General features: G+C 36.9%; 1 protein-coding gene across 2 annotated transcripts in view; it reads right to left on the bottom strand.

Annotated features, from left to right (window-relative positions):
* The window catches only part of LOC105044839 (uncharacterized), a 51,363-nt gene that overhangs the window by 14,153 nt on the left and 14,900 nt on the right, over window positions 1-22,310 (bottom strand). For both annotated transcript variants that reach the window (XM_019850760.2, XM_010922867.2), the window contains 9 exons: window positions 20,875-21,130; window positions 17,983-18,226; window positions 17,742-17,902; window positions 17,031-17,633; window positions 14,316-14,473; window positions 7,961-8,174; window positions 7,720-7,881; window positions 7,060-7,176; window positions 5,022-5,267 (listed from right to left, as the gene is read on the bottom strand). In XM_019850760.2, the coding sequence (XP_019706319.2) occupies window positions 5,022-5,267; window positions 7,060-7,176; window positions 7,720-7,881; window positions 7,961-8,174; window positions 14,316-14,473; window positions 17,031-17,633; window positions 17,742-17,902; window positions 17,983-18,226; window positions 20,875-21,130 (2,161 nt within the window). The remainder of the gene's footprint in view (window positions 1-5,021; window positions 5,268-7,059; window positions 7,177-7,719; window positions 7,882-7,960; window positions 8,175-14,315; window positions 14,474-17,030; window positions 17,634-17,741; window positions 17,903-17,982; window positions 18,227-20,874; window positions 21,131-22,310) is intronic.

A 22,310-nucleotide genomic window follows, 5' to 3' on the forward strand; every position in this document is an offset into this window, starting at 1 on the left:
CACTTTGCTAGGACCTTAGCCAAAACTCGCCAATCCCCATCCCCCCAACCTCTCAATCTCTCTCGCTCTCACTTTCCCAATTTGTATGTGGTGTGTAGTATTATGTGTTCAATTACTTGTGGCCTAATATATAGGTGATCGGCCTCTTAGGATTTCACTCTAAATTTTAACATATCAGTCTCGAAAAAATCCCATGATTGTTTTTTCATCATTTTATGCAATAAATCTAAAAGCCAATATTGGTGCCCATGCAGGTCATGGGTTAGTGCTGGCTGCACCATGCATGTGCTGACACCTGGCACGTGTTAGCACGTGCATGGCATGGCATGGACCAGCATGCCATGATCCATGCCAAGTCATGTTAGCAAACCATGCCGGTATCTTAATCCTTGTTCTTAAGTATAAACTTTCCAAATCCAATCTCAATATCTCACTCATTTTTCTCTCTAATAGCACCCACCATCTAAAAAAAGATGACCCAGTGCCATGAGACTCGCTCCATTGCAGGTTTGGAAAGGGTTAGGTGTACAGTCTTATCGCTGCATGCGGAAAGGCTATTTCCGTATTTTGAATTCATGACCTCCAAGTCACAATGGAGTAACTTATCAGTGTACGAAGACTCACCCGTAATAGTACCCACCATATCCAATCCAATAAAAGGCTCTTTGATTTTTCTACACATCATATCGACTTCCTTACCTTTAAAGTGCACCTCTGTTACCTGAATGCTCCATTTTTAAGCTAACTGAAATGCTGTTACTTTTGGACACTCAGATTTGGCACAAAAACGCAACATGAACTGACATTCCACTTTGAAGTGCCCTACTAACATTAGAAAAATGTTACCAGCACTTGACTCTTTCTTTTCAGAGTGTTCTGCAATAGACTCTTGGTTTTTACAGCTAGACGCTTTAAGTTAACCATCATGAAGATCTTTTGGATACTTGATCCAAAAAAGTATGCTCATATTTCTCAAAGATATCAAGTATATGGATCAAGGTCGGCGGAACCGGAATCAAAACCCATGCTAGTCGGCCGATCATACAAGTCGATATGGGTCCATAATGGATTGGACTGGCACGAACTAACATAGAAGAGAAGAAGGGAACTGGAGAGGAGGAAAGAAGAGAAAGAGGGGAGGGGAGGGGGAGGGAGGGGGAGCGAGAAGGGGAAGGAATAGGGTGGCTGGAGGAGACACCGGCGGTGATCATAGGCGAGCCATGGGCACGCTTAGAGAGCCGCCAAGGCCTCCGCTTCCTCCACCAAATCTCAGCCGAGAGAGAGAGGGGGGGAAGGGAAGATGCCGGAGAGGCCGTCGGAGGGCCTCTAGCCAGCCACCATGGCCACCGAACAATGCAATTGCGGTTGCGGTGCCACGCACGTGAAACAAGGACAATTGCCCTTATTTCACTGGATTTTTTTTTAAAAAAACCCCAACAACGATGAAATCGACAATGGATTTACCGGCTTCACTTAAATGAAGCAGGCACACCCATTGCTGGATTCACTATTTCTTTATTTTTTAAAAAAAAATCTGAAACAACAGAGCCAGCAAATTCATTACCAGATTCACTATTTCTCTATTTTTTAAAAAAATTCTGAAACAACAGAACCAATAAATCCATTGCCGATTTTACTATTCATCATCGTTTTTTAAAAAATATGATGAACTGAACAGAGGCGGTTGCCCCTTCTCTACAACTGCGGTCTGCTCGCACATTTTTCACAGCCCGATGGCACGACCGCCATCTGGTGCCCTCCAGCAGCCTCTCCACTGACTGCACCTCCCTCCGACATCATCGCTACCCCTCTCTCTATATCCCTCAATTAAATGCCCTATCAGATGACACCGAACCGTGGAGGCCTCTACAGCCCTCTAGCAGTCTTGATGGGCCACCATCGACCTCTGACAATCTCGTTCCCTTTTTCCCTTCCCTCCTCTCTCTCTTCCTCTTTTTCCCTCTCCCTCATCCGGCATTCCGATTTGTCTGGCCAAATTGTCCTAGATTGTCACCAATATAGCTCGGAATGCTCTGAACCGTCTGATTCAGAGCGGTTCGACAAACGCTGATATGGACTATTTAAGCAAAATGTCATCATACTTTCCATATAAAGTTATCATAGTTATATGAATACATAAGTGAAATACCATTATATTTTTATAAGTGTATCATGGTTAGTTATTACATATCTTAACACATTTTAAGTAACTTTAAATAAATCTAGAAAATAAATTAAATAACTTGCACACTTATGGATACTCCATTGAATTTATTTGTTAGCATCTACAATTCCAAGTGTGTAATATGCATGTACATATGTACACACACACACACACAAATATATATATATATATATATGTATGTATGTACATGTATGTATGTATGTATGTACATGTATGTATGTATGTGTGCATATGTATGTATGTATGTATGTATGTCCCTGTGCCTAGGTTTTTGGAGAAGGCCGTGTTTGAACTTGAGGACACCGATCTATCCAGGTGACATTAAAGCCCAGCCGTGCACCCCATTCTCCTTGGCTCCCTTTCTTATAAGCATCAACAAGTCGAAGGCAGATTTCCTTGATAAAACTCTCATTGTGTATGCAACTTTAAGCCTGATCATCTCTTTCCACTTAGGTATACCTCAAATGAAATGGGTCTACCTCACTATGCAACCCTAATCGTTACGGACTATGGAGCACAAGCAATGTTGTTAAGATTAAGATGGAGTCATACATTATAGAGATGGGTAGATCAGATTGGAATAATCACAGATTGTAAGATTTTTTTCCTTATTTTTTTCAAAAATTCCAAAATATAAAATAAATTTGAAATTTAAATGCTATAAAGTGGATGAAGGGAGTCAAAAGCATACATACAAGAAGTCTAGCTTTCACCCATTTAGGCCCATAAATAGTAATTAGTATTTATAGTGAAATGAACACTTTATTTGGTTAGTCATTATATTTATCATTTATGTACTTTCTGTTAATTTAATTATCCTTTTATATAAAATGCTTTAGAACAAACAATGATAAGACAGTAACATATGACTATACAAACACAAAGACATGCACCTTATTTTTAATTCCATGAATAGACTTTCTAATTTTGTTATTTAAGAATTATTAGTGATAAGTAACTTAAGAACCACATAGTTGAAGAACGTGTAGAAAACAGACCACATGATATACAATCTAAATAACATTATCATACTGGATCCTATGATCCAAAGGAATGTATATTGCATCATATAGATCTAAATCTTGTGATCTTAAAAGGATCCTGATCCAAGGAAGGAATCGAGATCATTTTCCCACCATTTTGATCTGGTTCATGAGATCCAGGTCATAAATCATAAGATTTTAGCAACAACAAGCCAGCACATGATGTGTGTCCCGCCATGTATTGCACTAATAGGGAGAATGCAGGACGCACAAGCTGCCCACAATCACCACCATGGGACAATTGTGCTCATCCCTTGTGGCAAAACAAACCACTTAGATCTCAAATTCTCTCCTTCATCAACTCCCTCCTTGCCATGTGATGAGAAAAAAAGAGTGGCACACAGAATTAGTATTTCTTACTGATGACTATTTATCATTTCCTAGAGTAGTGTCACAACATGCTCCAATTCCCATTTGACAAGAACTATTGCCAGTGAAATCTATATTCCTCCTATTTGTAAAATATCTTTCTTATCTAAAATCACATATAGAAAAAGAAACAGCAAAAAACAAACTTTTGCGGTCACAAATTATATTGTACCTTAATTTAAACTTTTATCTTTTCACGAATATAAAGGAGGAAGACCTAAATTGTGTTTTCATATTTTACAGATGTATGCGCAATTTTCAGTTGGGTTTTCTCCCATCCTAGCTCTCACAAGAAAAATATTTCATGGATGTATATCCAGCTTCTTTTTTTTTCCATTCTCTTTGTAGCTCTCATATAGAACAACTAGAAACTTAATTTTTCCATTTTCCTAGCTATTTTTATTAACTGAATTTTTATTTTATAAAGCACATCCATAAAACATATTTCAAAGCAACTTGAAAAAATAGTGATTTTCCATTTCACAAAGTTCCCATAGGATTTATTCATATTTTTCTTTCTATGAAGGAAAAGAAGGTACATTTTTATCTTCAATCTTTTCTATTTTATTTTATAATTTGAAAAATGAGGAAGGAAAAATCTTATATTTCTTTATTCTTCTCTCTTTGATTGTTCTTACTTTTGTTTATCCATTTGTTATCTTCCATAATTTTTTTTTTTTTTATTTTATGCAGATCAAAGAAGTTACTTCTTGCTACAAATAGCAAAATACAAAACCAGGTTTATTTTATGTTTAATTGCAAAATATTGCCATTTGTCTTTTTCATTTGTCAATTTCTATTAACATATCTATCTATATGTTTTGTTTGTCCTTATTGTTGTCTATCAGTATACATATTAAAATAAAATTTGTTCATATCCCTTCCCTTTGTATTAAGATTGATTTTCCATTAGATGTGATACAGGCACATAATTGAAAAATAAATTGGAAAAGCACTTGAAAGGAATAAAAAGCAAAGAGGCAATATAGCATTAGCTTATCTTATAATTTATAAATTTATTACTCATTTATTTACTTTATTTTGTATCCATTCTATTTACTATTGTGATTTGTAAGTTCTACAATTTAATCACTATACTATGTGCTGCTACATCAATAAATCCGTTAACTACTCAACCAAGTTGGTTCCATTATTTTGGATACTTCAGATGGTCCTCTGTACATGTTGAAAGGAATTGGAAGCTCAAAATCTATTACATGTGGTATATTTTGCAACAATCTATCATCCACTTCTATAACATCCTTTCTCAATTTGGGAATCTTATCTTTGACCATATGCGATATACATAAGAATAAATTCTCTCTCTCACACATACAAAGGGAAATGGTAAAATACAGTACATGTTTACAGACACAGCTTACCAAAAGAAAGATGGAGTACATTATAGGGGCTCAAGATTTCACCTTCAAATAGCGGAGTTGTCCCTTGATGCGAGCCAATAAGGATAAACCCAAAAACTTGTCACTGGAATTATGCATACTGGATGCAATTAGTTCTTCTGTACTCAGCACATTAATAGCAGCAGTCTCATCCTCTGTCTCCTTAAGGCGCAATCGTTGCAAAGACATTTTCATTTCATCATAAGCACGCAATACTTGAGCTTGAGCTATTGACAACAATCTGGCTTGAGAAAATTCTTTTCGCATAGCCTATGCAGAGCATGACAAAATAAACAATCTAATAAAAGAACATCAAGAATACTTGGTGAAGACATCTTAAAATACAATTTACATAAGTTGGGGGAAAACAGTAGGTACTGTAAATCATGCTCATGCAAATTCAAATTTAGAAACTAGATCCCTTAAGTATCTTTAACAAACTGCTATAAGAATGAGTTGAAAACATATGGTAATGGAGCTTCTCAAATGATTAATATTTGTATTTCATTAAAATTAATATTCCAAGTTTACTTGATCAGTATTTTCTCTAAGCACATTGATGAAGTCATAATCAATTTTATTTTTCTAAAATGTATGAACGTTTAATACATATAAGAAACCTTGCATTTCTATAGAGTATTTCACCATGAGATTAGGTCAATAACGATCTCACCTTTCCCTATGCAGCAAAATATATAAAAAACAGGATGCCAGGGCTTAAACAGAAAGAGTATGTGAGGGCCTATGCACGTGTGTGTTTAGTCTAACAGTGATTGCATTAGGGAGATCCAGGGAATTTATACAGGTTCAAGGATCCCAAATAACAACTTCTAGCTAGCCCTTTTGCATGATGTCTTGGGTCGTTATAACATCTATCATAATATCAACTTAATGTAGGCTTGATTAATGATCAATCACAACGTGACACACCAAATCATGTCCTTTAGTGACCCATAATCAGATCAGCTACCAAGTCAGCCATACTCATCACCAGAATGTAGCATATCTAGTAATCTTTTACTTTCAAGTGATACTATAAGTAGAATTTAGTAATTTATTCATTTTATACATTAATTAAACTTCTTATGGTTTCAGGAGCATTCACCTAGAACATCTCCATTCATCACTAGCTGAAACCACTACTGCCACTGGAAAACCAACATGGGAAACAATATGAGAACCACAACATATGGCAAACAACATTAATAAACTGACAAATTATTTTTAAAAGTGTATGGCAAAAATTGTAAGGAGACAGAAAGAAACCTAGAAGAAACAAGGCAACATGCCACTATATTTTAGGCTTCTAGGGAAACCACAAAGGCACATAGCCGATGCTACAGTGAAGCCTGATAATAAAGCTCTCAATACGTGTTTGTTTCTATTGTGAACATTGAAGCCGAGAGGAAATGAATATCTAAGACACAAAGCAGCAATTATACATGACTCTTTTCTCATTCCCATTACACAAAGCAGTAATTATACATGACCCTTCATCCTCTCCAAGGTCCAAACTAGCAGAATGGTTGAGGGAAGTGATGGACATAGTGGAAAGCAAGTTAAATCTGCCAGCAGCAATGCAGCAGCGAGGATGGTTGCATGCTCTCTTTCTTACATCTCTTTTTACATAGGAAGGGAAATGGCATTGGCCTTGTTTTTTCCAACCTGGATGAGTTGCGAAACTTGTAATAGACTTGATTCCATTTGGCAAAACAATTGTCTTGTCAACTTGCCTTTGTCCTCTAAATTTCCAAATGCATTTCTCAAATTCATAAACAACTAATTGAATTTGTCTGCCAAGCATGTTCCAGGGAACAAGTGTTATGGGGCACATTTAGATTTTATGGTATTGAGATTTGTACTTGATATCATCTAATAATATAGCTAGATGACTTCTAATTAATTGAACAAGAAGTTTTAACATACTTCAACTAACTAGGGGAAAAACAGATAACAGCTAGCAATAAGTGAAATGAACAAGGCATTATTTTTTTCATTATGCTTTAAAAAGTGGCCATGGATTAATTGCATCAATCCACAAAGAGCAGAAAAAAACCTGTACCTCAAAAAGAAGTAAGTGCTTTTTCGCAGATTCCATATCCTGCTTTCCCAACAATGCCCTCGAATAACTTTTTATGACCCGAAGAGTAATCTCCAGGAAAGATGGACTTCTGAAAGACTGCATCCAAAAAGCAACAAAAGATCAAGCAAGTAGAAACATGTTATCCCAAAACATCATAGAGTTCACTAGAAGCATTAATTAACATTTACATCTAATACTATAAAAAATACAATAATAGAAAAATAAAGCAGCAGATACCTTATCAAGCTACAATGTCGATCAAAGGTCTTGAAGTGTAGAAGTATTATCTATGAAGCATGTTTAAAATAGATGATGAATTTGTAGTGCTTTAGAAAAAAGAAGTCCTTCATGAAGGCTTGGCTTATTTCTTTTTCAAAAGCATCTTAATCACCTACATTAGAGTTTGTGAAGCATCAACATCACTTTGCTTTTAGTTGCACAAGTAGTGCTATTATTTGACCTGACCACTTTGCTGCTCACATGCATAAAAATTCAAGTGATCCCCAAAGTTCATAAAACTAGTAGATCTTTAGAAACATGAGAAGGAAAATACAAAAGAAAAAGAAGCTATGAACATAAATAAAGCAACCACAAACATTCCAACCATCCAGAAATTTATATATGAAATCTATTGGTTACCTGTACTGCTTCTCTAGTATGCCGCTGTGTAGATGTTTCCTTGTCACGAAAATAGTTGTTCAGCTCAACTTTCTGCCTTTGCAAGTCAAGTACTTCCTCAGATGACCCAAAAACAGCACCATCATTTGCTTTCCTTACAAGAAATAACCTGGCCTCATATGCCTGAAAGTTTTTATAATTGAGGAGACTAGCATTCAAACTTTACTTGGCAGCAATTCATGAAAGACATTGTGTAACCAACCTGAAATAGGCCATCTAGTTCACAGAGGGTGCATAAAAGACCATTCCCACCACTGCAGTTTGGACAATATCTCACTCGTTCAATATCATCATCCTTTGGCCTCTCCATTGTTTGGTCAATTTCGATAAGTTGGTCAATTAATACTTTCCTAGAACCTTCCAAAGAATCTAGACCACACTGGATGGTATATTTCAGACCACCTATGCTCTGAAACCTGATAAAGGAAACAGAAAAATAGTATCAGATAAATAAGTATATAAACATAAATGTGACAGAAGCAGCACATCTACTCCCTTCAACTTAATAAATCCATTTTGTCAATGGTCAGAATCAATGTGAAATCTTTCAAACAAAATACACCTCAAGTATGTTTCTCTTCACAGGAGGTTAACTCAGCAAGACAGATAGGCTGAAGCTGAAACCAAATAAATGCTTAATAAATTGCACATTTTGTTAATCTTGTGCTTGTCTTGAATGCCCTTTTCCAATTAAGCAAACATTTTGAAAAGTTGATAAGATTCATTTATGCATGAAATACTAATGAGAATTTGATGACATTAGATTACAAGAAAGATAGAGTTTTTTTCTTTTGTGTACATACCCTTATAAATATCTGAAATTGCATGTATACCCTTGAAATTTGTTATTTATGTGTACCCTTATAAATTTCTCTAGGGTCCGTTTACTCTCTGTTTTTGAGTTGGATGCCTATGTTTAGTATTCCTGTAATATGGGGCAAATGACATCTTATACTTTGTATCTATGACTTTTTGGTAATATAATGCTCATGGATATAAGAAAAAAACAAAAAAAAAAGTGTTTCTAGCAAGGTTCGCGAACTCAGTTTCGAAGCCCATGCCGGACGGCCAACAGTACGGATCGGTACGCATCCCGTATCAGACCGGACCGGCGCGAACCGACACAGAGAAAAGAAGCGAACCGGGAGGAAAAGAGAGAAATAGAGAGAAAGGGGGGAAGAAAGAAATGGAAGGAGAGGAAGGAGTCGGAGGCACCACCGAACAGCCTTCGGCTGGTCACCGTCGCCGTCGAACAACGTAGTCCATGCATGCAATGCCGCGGACGTGAAATAGGGGCAATGCCCAGATTTCATGAGGCTTTTTTTTTTAAAAGTCAAAAAAACATGAGCCAGCAATTGGTTTGCCGGCTTCACTTAAGTGAAACCGGCAAACCATTTACCGGCTTCCCTGTTTTTGTCTTTTTTAAAAAAATTCAAAAAATGAAGCTGGCAAAAAATGAAACTGACAAACCGATTGCCGGCTTCACTATTCATCGCGTTTTTAAAAAAATATGATGGTAGCCCCTATTTCTGCAACTACAAATCCGCCCACACGGTTTTCACCGGCTGGCGGCCGCCTAGCAAGCTTCAGTGGGTCCTTCACTGGCTGCACCTCCCTCCGGTAAGTCGCTCCCTCCTCTCTCTCTTTTTCTCTCGTTTAGAAGCCTTATCGAGCAAACCAAGCCATGGAGGCTTTCGCCACCCTCCGACGGCCACAGGGGGCCACTGTTGACCTCCGACAGCGTCGTGGTCTCTCTCCCTCTCCCTCTCTTCCTCTCTTTTCCTCTCTTTCTCTCTCGGCGCCGGTGTGTGCTGCTTTCTAAGCCGAAACCGTTCTGATTCTTCGTTGGTCCGGTTTGGCATGCCCTGAACCGTCCAGTTCGAGACGGTTATGAAAATCTTGATTTCTAGTTGAAGGCTAGGGACTAAGGATCACCAAACAGTTACAGGACCACATGTCGGGCTGAACTGACAACACAGAGAAGGGGAGAGGCAGAAGAAAGAGAGGAAGAGAGAGAGGGAGAGGAAGAGGAAGAGAGGGCCTCCAACGGGCTCTTACCAAGCTCGATGAGGGCAGAGGGAGGGAAGGAGAGAAAGGGACAGTGCTTACCAAATTCCGGAGGCCTCTGCTTATCGGATGTCTGGAGGCCCTCGGAGCCCTTCAGACGGATGGTGATGCTGTCATGATGCCTCCGACGGCCGGCAAGCCAACGCCAAGGAGTGCTGAGGGCGGCCGAGGCCGGAGAAGGGCCTTTGCCCTCCTCTAGTTCGAAGCAGGGATTCGCCCCTGTTTTTCTTTTTCTTTTTTTGACCTTTTATTAGATGAAGTCGGTAACCAAATTGTCGACTTCAACCGAAATTTAAAAAAAAATATGGCAAAGTCAGCAACTGAGGATAGCTTACTTCGCTTGATAAAAGATAAAAAAAAATCAAAACAGGATGAACCCTATTTCGAACTAGAGGGTGGAGGCCCCCCTCCGACCTTGAATGCCCTCAGCACCCCTTAATGCTGGCTCGTTGGCCGTCGGAGACATTGCAACGGCGACACCATCCATCCGGAGGCCTTCGAGGGCCTCCAGACACCCGATAAGCAGTCTCCCTCTCTCTCCATCCCTTCCTCCACCCTTGCCGAGCTCCGTAAGAGCTCGGATGGCGGCCCTCTCTTCCCCTCCCTCTCCTCTCCCCCCTCCTTCTCTCTCTTCTGCTCTTTCTTCTCCCTCCATTCGAGACGGCCATTGTGCCATTTTGTACACTGGAATCGGACCGATATCCTGCCGATATGGTTCGGTACAGCCAAAACCATCCAGTTCGGGATAGTTCGAAGAGCAATGTCGGGGGCATGATGGACCTAAACCAAATCTAGACTACAATTTCTCAAAAGCGGTTCACAAAAGAAACCCATGCGCGAAAGTTAAGCATGACTTGGCCCAAAAGAGCTAAGATGCCTTGCACATATATAATAATTGCCCAATTTGTTTCTTTGTCATCGCCGAAATAAGTGACTAAACGAGTAGAATTTTTGGTATAAAGGATGGGATGGGTGATTAATGGCTCGGATGGAGAACATTATTGCTGCCACAGAGGAGGAATAGCAATGCCAACAAGGGACTTTTAGACCATAAGATCAAATCCAATATATTTTAAACTTTTGATATGTTTTGCCCATCCAAGCTTCTCAAAGATCGGCCTCACTCCCCATGAGGAGCCTAGATGCTTGCTATTCGCAAGAATCACTCCTCACCAACTCACTAAAGGCAGACATGCAAAAAGAAATAATTTATAAGGATATGTACACAAATAGTAAATTTGTGAGAGTAGTCATGTAATTTTATATATTTAAAAGGGTATACAAGCAAATAATGAGGGAATACATGCAAATGGTAAATTAGTGAGTGTATTCACATAATTTTTGATATTTATTAGGGTATACACGCAAGAAACTCAATCACATATGATGTGGTCTCTGTCAATTACCATATAGTATATTCAAGATCGGAATATCGATGACAATAAACAGTAGGTTCTCCGTTTGGGGTCTTGCACCTATACACTCCAAAGAATTTCACTCTCACACCTGCACTTGCTTTCCAATAAATGTGCTAGTGATAAAAGATGTATGTTACTAGAGACTCTTCATTAGATTATTAGTAGATAGAGAGCTCAAGTAAAAATATACCACTAGAGACTCTTCACAATTATTTAGAAAAAAACTATTATTTTCAGTATAGCAATAAGTTCGAGAGACATAATTTGCTGCTTTTGCTAATACGAAAAATTCCAAGTCAATAAATCAAATTGAAGGAAATGTATTAAACCATTAGTATTTTTTGGGGTTTCAATTTAAATAGTGCGAAATTATTTTACATTTTTTTGTTGTATTTGTTCCAACTATTTATCAATGTCCTTGTTTTTTTATATAATCATGTCACTGAATCCTATGATTGTGACATGTTAATTCGCTAACATGCCTGGCTATTACTATAGAATGACTCATGTGATCTTTTGATTCTGAGATGTTATTGTTTGAAAATGTTATGGATTTTATGGCTTAATATATATGACTCAGTTGAATAATTAAGAAATTGTGAATATTAAGAATTATCTAAAAAATAGAATGCCATATTCATTTTTAAACTTCAGTCAGGTTCTTTGTTTTTTCAGTTCCTTGAAGAATCATTATTGTATCTTTTGGAAGTTGTATATATTGTTGAATATCTTCTTTTTGTAATGTAGGCCTCTAAGCAGGGTTGAACAAATATTTTTTTTGCATGCACAGATACTTGGGAAGTCAAGCAACGTGGAGTTGGAGGAGAAGTAGGGGAAGATGAGGGAGAGGATTCTTGGGTAGCTGCTCACACCAGCAGAGAGGGTGTTTCTGGTCGTAAAATGCCAAAAGAATCGTACCAAGTGCTAGTTTAATTTGGGTACCTTTTCTTTCCTCATCATTTGTTGATTTGTCTCGTAAATTAGGGTTCTTTTAAATGTACTTTAGCTACATCTAATTAAATCTATCACTTTGATATTCCTATCTGTAATCAATCAGAATAAAGGAGTGGATGGACTTGCAAAACCTAGTATGGTTTCAGAAAACAAAACTTAAAATTTGCCACATTGGGAGCATATTTATAGTAGCACTTTTTTTTTAAAGTACTCATATACACTAGACATGCTCTTGATGAAGTTGCAAGACATACATTGTGTATCTTCAATGCAAAATGCCCACCATGCTTACACTGATGTGTAAAAGTTTTCTTCCTTTGATGAACTATATATCTTTATTAAGATCTACAATTAAGACAGAGATAAACAGATATATAACCAAGGTCTTTTATAAGAAAGGTTGTTATAATCATGTAGACAAAAAAGAGAAATTTCTGAAAACAACCCAGACAATAATACTTGAGCATTTATAGATGTAACAGATCTATTATCCATTGCAACATGTACATATTCATCATGATTGGACTGGAAAAATACTTCTATCCCTATCTTCATGTTTAGTTACATACTACCAATGTATATTTCCAACATTCTTAAATTGGATGATGTAGAAGCTTGGATACAATCCAACATATGATGTTTTCTACACACCCATATTGAGTTTGCATGTTTCTATAGGTTCTTCAAAAGGATAAGTAGATTATAATACTTAATCATCATTAAAGCAATTCCCTTAGCGGCATTCACTAATAAAAGAAAATTCTGCTAACCTAGGGAAGAAACGATGGAAATTTAGTAGCTTATGGTATTATCTCTTTTCAATGTTTCTGGAACTTCCGTCAAGAGAAGGTAAGAAGGGAGGGCAAAGCTATTCTGTTCTTAAAGTGTTTTCTGATGAAGCAAATGAGAAATTAAAAGATAATAAAAATTGAGAAAAAACTATTGTAAGTCATATATTCCTATTCTTTTACTTATAGATGATTATGTTTATGTATTTTGTTCTAACACTTGATAACTAAACACTTTTAGCAGATTGAAGATAATGAAGATGGCAGTGCTTTTGTTGACAGGACCATCAAGAAAGAGATGTGCATGGAAAGCAAATTAGTGGTCCTATTCTACTAAATAATGAGCATTATGAAACAGCTAATGATGAAAATATTGTTTCAAGATACACAAGTTGTAGAAAATCTGAGACAAGAAAAACATAAGAAAACACCTAACTGACATATGATTATGTCGGTTTCTACTACCATGTTATTTAAATAACTTGAAAAATAGTTTATGTCATGTTGTCTTTTAATCTATAAATTTTGAGGTGATTATTGTCTATTGGAATTCTTTCAATTATGCATCAAAATCTTTTCTAAATAAAGTAATATCATTGAAATTGGGTTTTTTATGCAATTTAGAATTGATTTTAACTGCTTTGTTTACTTATGCTAAGATGCTATTAATTAGTTCTAGATACACAAGTCTCTAATGGATTTTCTGAAGTCCAATTTCCTTATTTCCTCCTAGGATACACTTTCCCCAGCATCAAAGAATCATAATACTAAAATATAAATATAACATAAATCAATAATATTTTGATACATTAATTAAAAGCACAAACATTTTCGTAAAAATAATAAATTTAATAATCTTAATAATACTAATAATGCTACTAGTATTTTAACAAAGAATATATTGATAATATTTTACTAATAACAGTAATAGTATTTTAGTAAAAGCAATAATTTTTTTTAATAATGATATTGTCAAAATATTAATAATATTTTAATAATATATTAATATATTAACAAAATTATATTTTATTAAAAACTATATTTTATTAAAAACTAATAAAGTTATTTATTGATAAAAATAGTTTATATACTAATATAAATATATTATTTATAAATAACTATATAATTAATAAAATATAATATTCTAGAAATGGTATACTTTCTAAATTTAAAAAAAAATAATCCCACACATTGCGGGGTTTATGTGCTGGTATATTGTAAAAGTAGTGGTGTCACATCATTTAAGTTCATCATTATCAACAAGGAATGGAGAGAATATAAGAGGTGAAACAATGAAATGGTAAACAGTGACAAGAGAAGCAGAACTAACTTTTTTGATACTCTTAATGATGCAGAGCTACTAGCACTCGATTGATCGATCCTTCTGAGTAGTTCCTTTGAGGAATCCTTATTTTGCTCAACAAGGTCAAGGGCATGCAACCACCACGTCATGCTCTGATTATTGAACTCGTTAGAGATACTGCAAACCTGAAAAGACATGGAAAAACATTTGCTAAAATAATTGAAAAAGATCGCAGACTACATACAAATAACATGAGAAAGAGAATACATGCTGATGAGACTTCAAAAAACCCACATAAATGTTCGGTGGGTGATAATTGCTTTACTGTCATTGAAACTAGGAAAAAAAAGATTATTAAGAACATAAACAAATATCTAAATATCATTAAAAATATAAACATAAATGGAAAAATAGAACATTGACTTAAATCAAATATAAACATATATGGAAATGGTACAAGCACTCGATCAGGCAAGCATAGGCATAAATTTTCATTGAAGAGGCATACTTCAAAAATTATGACCACTTTATAAATTCCTATAGTAGGTACCTTTGAGTCCAACATGCTCTCTATGTCTAACTGGTTGAGAAGACCTTAGGTCTTGATGCTTTTCTTTTCCTAATTACTCCTAAATAGAATGGACACCATTGAACTTAATTGGCATTAATTTTTTTAATCAGAAATGTTAATGAATGCCCCTAGGGAATTTGCTAAAGGAATTGCTCACATTTACAACTAGTCACATGTATTGTCTCATTGCTTAATTAACTATGGTTAAATTTGCTGTTTTAATCATCAACTATCACTCTATATTTGATCCAAAATATTTTCTAAAATCATTCAATCTCAATCACCGAACCTCATCAATTGCACTCATTCCTTCTGTCTTCAAATGAGTGGTAAAGTTTAATTTCAGCGAAGCACAATTGGCAGATTTTAAATTGTTAATATTAATTCCTAAGGACTAACATTGCTAGTAGTTTATACTAGGAAATGTTGTTTGTCATAGAAAACTTAGCTTGAGCTCCAATCAGATGATGACACATCATTTAAGATAATGACCATATTTCCATGGATTCAAAACCACCAAAATCGGAAGGTACCATCAATACTGTATGGTTCCAATGCAAAAACAGCACCAATACAGGTGGCACCACAACAAAACAAACCATACCAGTACATAACAGCCTTACTAATCCATATCAGACAATATCGAAGCTTATCAATGATCCTATACCGACAATACTCATCAGTACAAATGATTTTCATTCTTTTTGATGCTATTAGTTTTGGTACATATCATTACAAGAACCATGCTAATCATGGTTTGCCATCTCAGTACCAGACCCCATACCGGTACCATCCTATTATAGTATCCGGATGCAATTTAGTATGGCACAAGATAGTGTACCAAGTGTGGGCATGGTACATGACATGGCACTGTACTATTATGGTACGCCCAGTAGCAAGCGGTACGGCAGACCATGTTGCTAATACAATATCATTCCGATGGAAATAGTACAAAAATCAGGACTGGTATTTAAACATACATATGAAAAATAGACACCATATTTTAGTAAAATAATTTCCAAATTCAGAAATGAACTTCATTTGAATAGGGAGAAGTTAAATTTTAATTCAAATAGTGAACATTTCTTCTTTAACTTGAGCACTAAAGACTTCTAACTAAAGTTAGAAATGTAATTGGTAATATGAAAATAAGTATGGGATGGTTGAAGAGTTGGTAGAGGGGCGCACACTGGCATTAGATTGATGGAAAACATAAACATAACAGATGCTCTGAGAATCCAATTGGATTTTGGGGTTGCAGCTATGGGGGTTCCAGAAGGGGGGTGGCAATAAGTAGACAGAGGCTAGCAAGAAATCCCCTAGATTGCAATAGGAAGTATGTGGGTGGAGCGTTTCTTGCTCTACAAAGGAATTTTATTTGAATGGGGACATAAAAAGAAGAATTAATTTCAATTAAGATTATGAACTTCAATACCTAAGATTATTGATTAGAGATAACATAATTGGCTACATGACCCCAATTACATGCAGTTGGAGAATTAGAGAACATAAGAGATGCAGCCACAAATCCAGGCAGATTGGAAAGACACAATAGAGGATTTGAAATATTTTGAAAAGAAAAGTGGGACAGGCATTTCTAGAATAAACATTGACATACAGAATCTATTTAGGAATTTTCCAAAATTTGAAACTATTGTTTTTGATTGGTGCAGATCTCGTAACACTCATATCAAGATTTTGATAACACTTTTCTTCTGTAACTGCTTGCAAACTAAGCGATCTCCATTGGAAACTTCAAGAACGAATGCTTAAAATAAACTCATAAACTAGGAAATGGTTTTTGGATTATTTATATTCTAAATCTCAAACATTGAATAATCATGAAAATGTTAGAGAGGATATGTTCTCATTGGTATAAATAAGAGAGAGGCCTTGCATAATTCATAAATAGAATGATAACAGCAGAAGTGCCACTTAGGTTATGAATCTGGAACAAAACCGAAAGAGTCAAGGTTTTGATAGAAGCACAGTCAATGACACACTCAGGTGCCATTTGCCAGTTCAGATGCACAGGCAGCAAATAAGTTGCTCCAATGAACTTAGAATAACTTCTTTCACTTCGAATTCTTGAGGGAAAGAAAATAAACACAGATTGATAAGTACCTGGAGGGAAAACAAAAAAACGAAGCAAAGATAATCAGGATAAGTACCTGCATGTACGAATCTTTAAACTCTTGCTGAGCCAAAGACAGCTTTGAGTTGAACACAGACAGGTAATTCTGTTTAATATCTTCACATTCCCTTCTAAGGCAATCATCAGCATAACATCTGCATGAAACTTGACCATCAACTCCCAAACCTGTGTCTCCATCATTACCAGTTAAATGGGGAAAAATATCATCTGGATTCTTATATTGCTCAGAAGATGGGGTGGCTGCAACTGACTTGCTGTCCTTGCTGATTTTTCTTCTCTTCACATAGTACTTATCAAACTTGCCTACCACACCAGTTGCTTTTCTGTTTTTCACTTCAATATTTTCAAAGGAATGTGCTCCCATTAATGGACATTGTTGTAGAAATTCGGAAGTGTTCGCAAGTGATTCAGCCAAATTGTGGTGAATGTGAAGATTCAGTAAAGGGTCCAAACGGAAATCATTGCTATTTTCATCAGTTAAAGCCAGTGCTTCTTTATATAGTGACACAGCCTGTTTGTAATCCTGCTCAATTATAGCTATACCAGCTAGACCATTAAGTGCACTAACAATTTGTCTTAGAGCTTCCTCTCCTTCAATTTTGGTTTTGCCAATAAGGACCTAACAGAAAATCTAAAACTTAGAAGCTTGAACTCATTGAGGAAATTTAACACAAACAGCATGGATATGAAAAAAACATGGTGTTAAGCTTCAACATATTGAGCTCACTTCTAATATCTCTTCCATGGTCAAAGGAGATCGTTGCAAAGAGCAGATACCAGAACTCCCAACTTGAGGATGGCAACATGCCTGACGAAGCTTTAAGAGTGGGAAGAGAAGCTTTACAACTTCATTATGTGAGAGAAATCCATTGCGTGAAGCATCAGGACCTGGAAAAGTGTTGGAATTTCAGTGGTGTTAACTTTGAAACATCTACATACTTCAATGAAATTGATGAAATAACAAATACCAGATAGAGATTCTCTTCTATGAACATCATCTTTCAAACTTTTGATAATTTCATGTGCATGGCTCACGCAAGTTTCATGTTGTTTCTGATAGAAATGCTCTTCAATTGGTGAGAAGATGAGCCAGGATAAACACTCCTCTTGTGGGGGCAAATGCAGTTCGTCTGACACATGCACTTTTGATGAACGCCACATGATTTGCTTAAAAAAATTATGAATATATTTCATAGCAACCACATCTCTCATCTGTAATACAAATCATGAAAAGATTATGACAATAATCTGCCTCATTCAAAGAAGATATGAATGGCTGCATTCTATGAAACTCTCAATTACATGATTAATCGAGAATTATACATCTTAAATATTACATATGGGTCACGGGAGGTCAGAGGTACATGTGTATATCTACATATCTATCTACATGTACTGGCATACACAAATGAGTATCCATCAAGTCTATCTAACAGGATCAAGAGATACCATACCGTAAATCAGTTGCTCCACAACAATTATTATCACTGCCAACCTTCCAAAAGACCCACATACAACACCCTTTACCTTCTCATAATCAAATCTTTATTAATGAAAGAATAAAAAGATTGGGAGTGGGAATCCAAAATCCCTCCCAAATAATTGTTTCCACATGCATATATTCGTGCCTAATTATGCATAAAGTGCCCACACAAGGCAATTTGGTTCACTAAATTATGGCTATCTGGTATTCCTCCCTTTTTAATTCTTCTTTCTTATATCCAGCAGTTTCCTCGAAAACAAAACTTAGGTTTAATAGAGGAGTTGTATCAATGGAAGTGGTTTTTGCTTCGAATAGTCTCCTATGCCCTGAAATAGGGAACCTTTAAAAGTCTTCACAAGGTATACCCACCAATTATTATCTATCAGTTCAAGTTGGTCAATTTAAGAGATTTTTGTTTTAAACTTTTTACCTTTTCCAATCATGTGTGACTGCAGGTTTTGAAGGTGTGACTCCATCAATCCTGTGTGTGATGTCCAGAAAATTTGGCCATGCAATTGTACCTATATATTACTCCTTACGACCCTTGCAAACTCTCTAATCCTTACTCTCTCCCACATTTCTGCAAGCAAATCTTTCATCATATCTGAAACTTCCCAAGTGCACCCAAACAACAGGCCTTACAAAAATTCCCAGAAACCATGTAACTTTACTTATCCCATGTATTCGGTCTTCGCAGCCCAAACACAACCAAATCTCAGGCCTTCTGTAAATATTCAGCAAACATAAGATTTCATTTATCCCTTCATGAAAATTTTGGGAGCCAGATCAAACAATATATCATAACTTTTACAATAAACTTCTAATTTTTGCAATTCAGGTAAAAAGAACTATAAACCAACCAAAAACTTTCAGTAAATCAAAATTAAGGACTATATTCTCTAGCTTGCCCTCGAACCAAAGGTCTTCTTCATTATATATTGCTAAATATCAAGGTCCGCGAAACCAACATCGGGATCCATGTTGGCCAGCCAGTAGTACGAGTCGGTATGGGTCCGTACCAGACCAGACCGATGTGAATCGACACAGAAGCAAAGAAATAAATCAAGGAGGAAAAGAGAAAGACGGGAGGCGAGGGAGGGAGTGGGTGGCTAGAGGAGACGTTGGCAGTGGCCACAAGCAGCCCGCAGGCATAGTCGGAGGACCGCTAAGGCCTCAGTTTCCTCTGCCAAATTGCGGCCAAGAGAGAGAGAAAAAAAAGAGGAGGGAAAGAAAAAGAGGGAGGAAAAGCCGGTAGAGAGACCATCGGAGGGCCTCCAGCTGGCTGTCAGACGGCGAAATCATGGCCCATGGCTCCACAGACGTGAAATAGAGACAATTGCCCCTATTTTATGAATTTTTTTCAAAAAAACTCGACCACAGTGAAACTGGCAACGGATTTGCTGGCTTCACTATTCATTATTGTTTTTTAAAAAATGCGATGAACAAGGACGATCACCTCTGTTCTGCGGCCACGACTCCGCCCATGCCTTTTCCACCGTCCGATGGCCAGGGCAGCCATCCGATGCCTTTCGGCAACCTCTCCATCGGCTGTGCCTCCCTCTAGTACCCTCACTCCCCCTCTCTCTATCTCTCTTCATTAAATGCCCTATCGGGCAACATAGATGCAGAGGCCTCTACAACCCTCTGGCAGCCTCGATGGGCCACCGCCGGCCCTCCGAAGGCATCGTCCCCTTTTTTTCTCCCCCCTCTTTCCCTTCCTCTGTGTCCCTCTCCCTCGTTCGGTGTTCCGATTCGGAAGGCTGAACCATCTCAATTTGCGGCTAGTATGGCTCAGAACACCCGACACTGCCCAGTTCAAGGCGGTTCGATGAATCATGCTAAATATAATCTGTATATCATGCTTCACCATCTACATCAACATCCAATGCTTAACTTTGGTATTAACTTCCTCTTACCTTTTCAACAATAACATTATGTAGCAATTAGATGCAAAAGCAGTCCTCCATATTATCATTTGTCAAGATCTAAGCAACAATAACATGGAAAGCTGAAAACTAAGGATAGCATTGATGATGCACCAATCAAGTCAAAGAACTTATACTTATGTCCTCCCAGATAAATGAATCTCTTACCTGATGTCATGGAGGAAAAAGATAACGAAACCAAATAATCTTTCATACAAATTTTAAAATGCAAAAGGAAGACATCAGAAATCTTTACTAAAACTTGTACAACCAGAAATCAATGCTTGATAGGCATTTTCTTTCTTATCATTCACAAACTTACATAAAGATGTGCAAGGATTCACTATTGGATAACCCCCTAACCTGCCCGCATTCACCCCCCCCCCCCCAACTCCCCCAACACACAAAAAAAAAAAGAAGAAAGCTTGAAGAAATAAGAATTACAACCATACCTCATATGGATCTCTAATAACTTCAACCCACCATCTATAGATGTCAAATGGACTAGCCCTGAGGAAACGTAATAGTCCATACACGTCATCAAGCCCGCGCTGTATAGGAGTTCCTGTAATGCACCAACGATGTTGAGCATGTAATCGCATTGCCATCTCTGTCACAGAAGCTTTATTGCACTCCACCATTTGAGCCTCATCGAGACATAATCTCCACCAACGTATCCTTGTAAGTAAAGTAGGAACAACAGGATACCTAGATATATGTAATCAGAATCAAACAAGTCATCTTCTTAGTTAATAACAATGATGTGAAAAAATGATCTACATTTTCTTAAATCTGAAAAACTAGATCACACAAACAAGGCCGAATTAAGGTTAGGCCAAGAACTCACAAGATGCAATAAATAATAAAAGACTTAAAGAAGCAATGTTGCTGCAACACACTCAGAGTCTGCAACAAAAAGACCCACCAGATGCACATATTATTTGTTAAAGCTATCGCATTTTGAATATTATTTATTAAAAAAAAAAAGCAAGGCATTTCAGCCAAATTTTCTGGTCATTTTTGTTGCATTGAGGAAATGATGAGTTGGTGACGTGTTCCATGTTAAAAATGATATACACGTGAGAGTGAGGTGCAATGGTAAAAGCTTGAGCTGACAAGCACAATGTTGGGAGTCCTGAGGAAGCTGCTTTGTGCACAAAAAAGGTCAAAGGTCAGCATGTTCCCAGTTCACCCCTCCCGGGACCCTGGATAGATGAGAGTCTGAGACCATAACAATAATGTAGTTTTTTTTATACACTTGAAAGTATAAATTTAGATTTGTTTATTAAGGAGGAACAAGTAAGAGCAGTGCAACTACTCCTTGAATGCATGCATGTAAATTAAATGAAAAGAACTTATGTCACCTACTTGCCTATCAGCCTTCCATATATCAAACCCAGTCCTTTTGTCCAACTACCATGGGACAAGAATCGAAAATCAATTGATAGGCTTCACATTATGTTTGAAGCTGGTAAAAATGTTTTCAAATTTGACAAATCATACCATAATCCCTAGACTGAACCCCACAAAAACAGGAAGCAGCTGGTTGCTTTAAATAGGTTGTGCGAGAAGGCATGACCTAAAACATACATGAATTGCTGGTGTAACACTGGGATGCTTTGCAAAGCAGCAATGGACTTGAACAACATAATCCTTAAAGCCAACTTGTATAAATGGGAGACAGCTAGTTGCCTTAGGCATGTCACTTGAGGAGGCAATAACCTAGTACCTACACTCATTACTGTATGTAGGACCATTCAGGAATAATCTGCAAAGCCGTACTAGACCTCAGGGATGGCAACGAGTCGAGTACTGATCAACTAGGCCATTACCTGTACTTGCCTTAGGCGTGGCGAGTAGAGTTACACAAAATGGGTTGGACAGATCG

The sequence above is a fragment of the Elaeis guineensis genome, chromosome 5, assembly GCF_000442705.2.
Source record: "Elaeis guineensis isolate ETL-2024a chromosome 5, EG11, whole genome shotgun sequence".
Classification (NCBI taxonomy): domain Eukaryota; kingdom Viridiplantae; phylum Streptophyta; class Magnoliopsida; order Arecales; family Arecaceae; genus Elaeis; species Elaeis guineensis.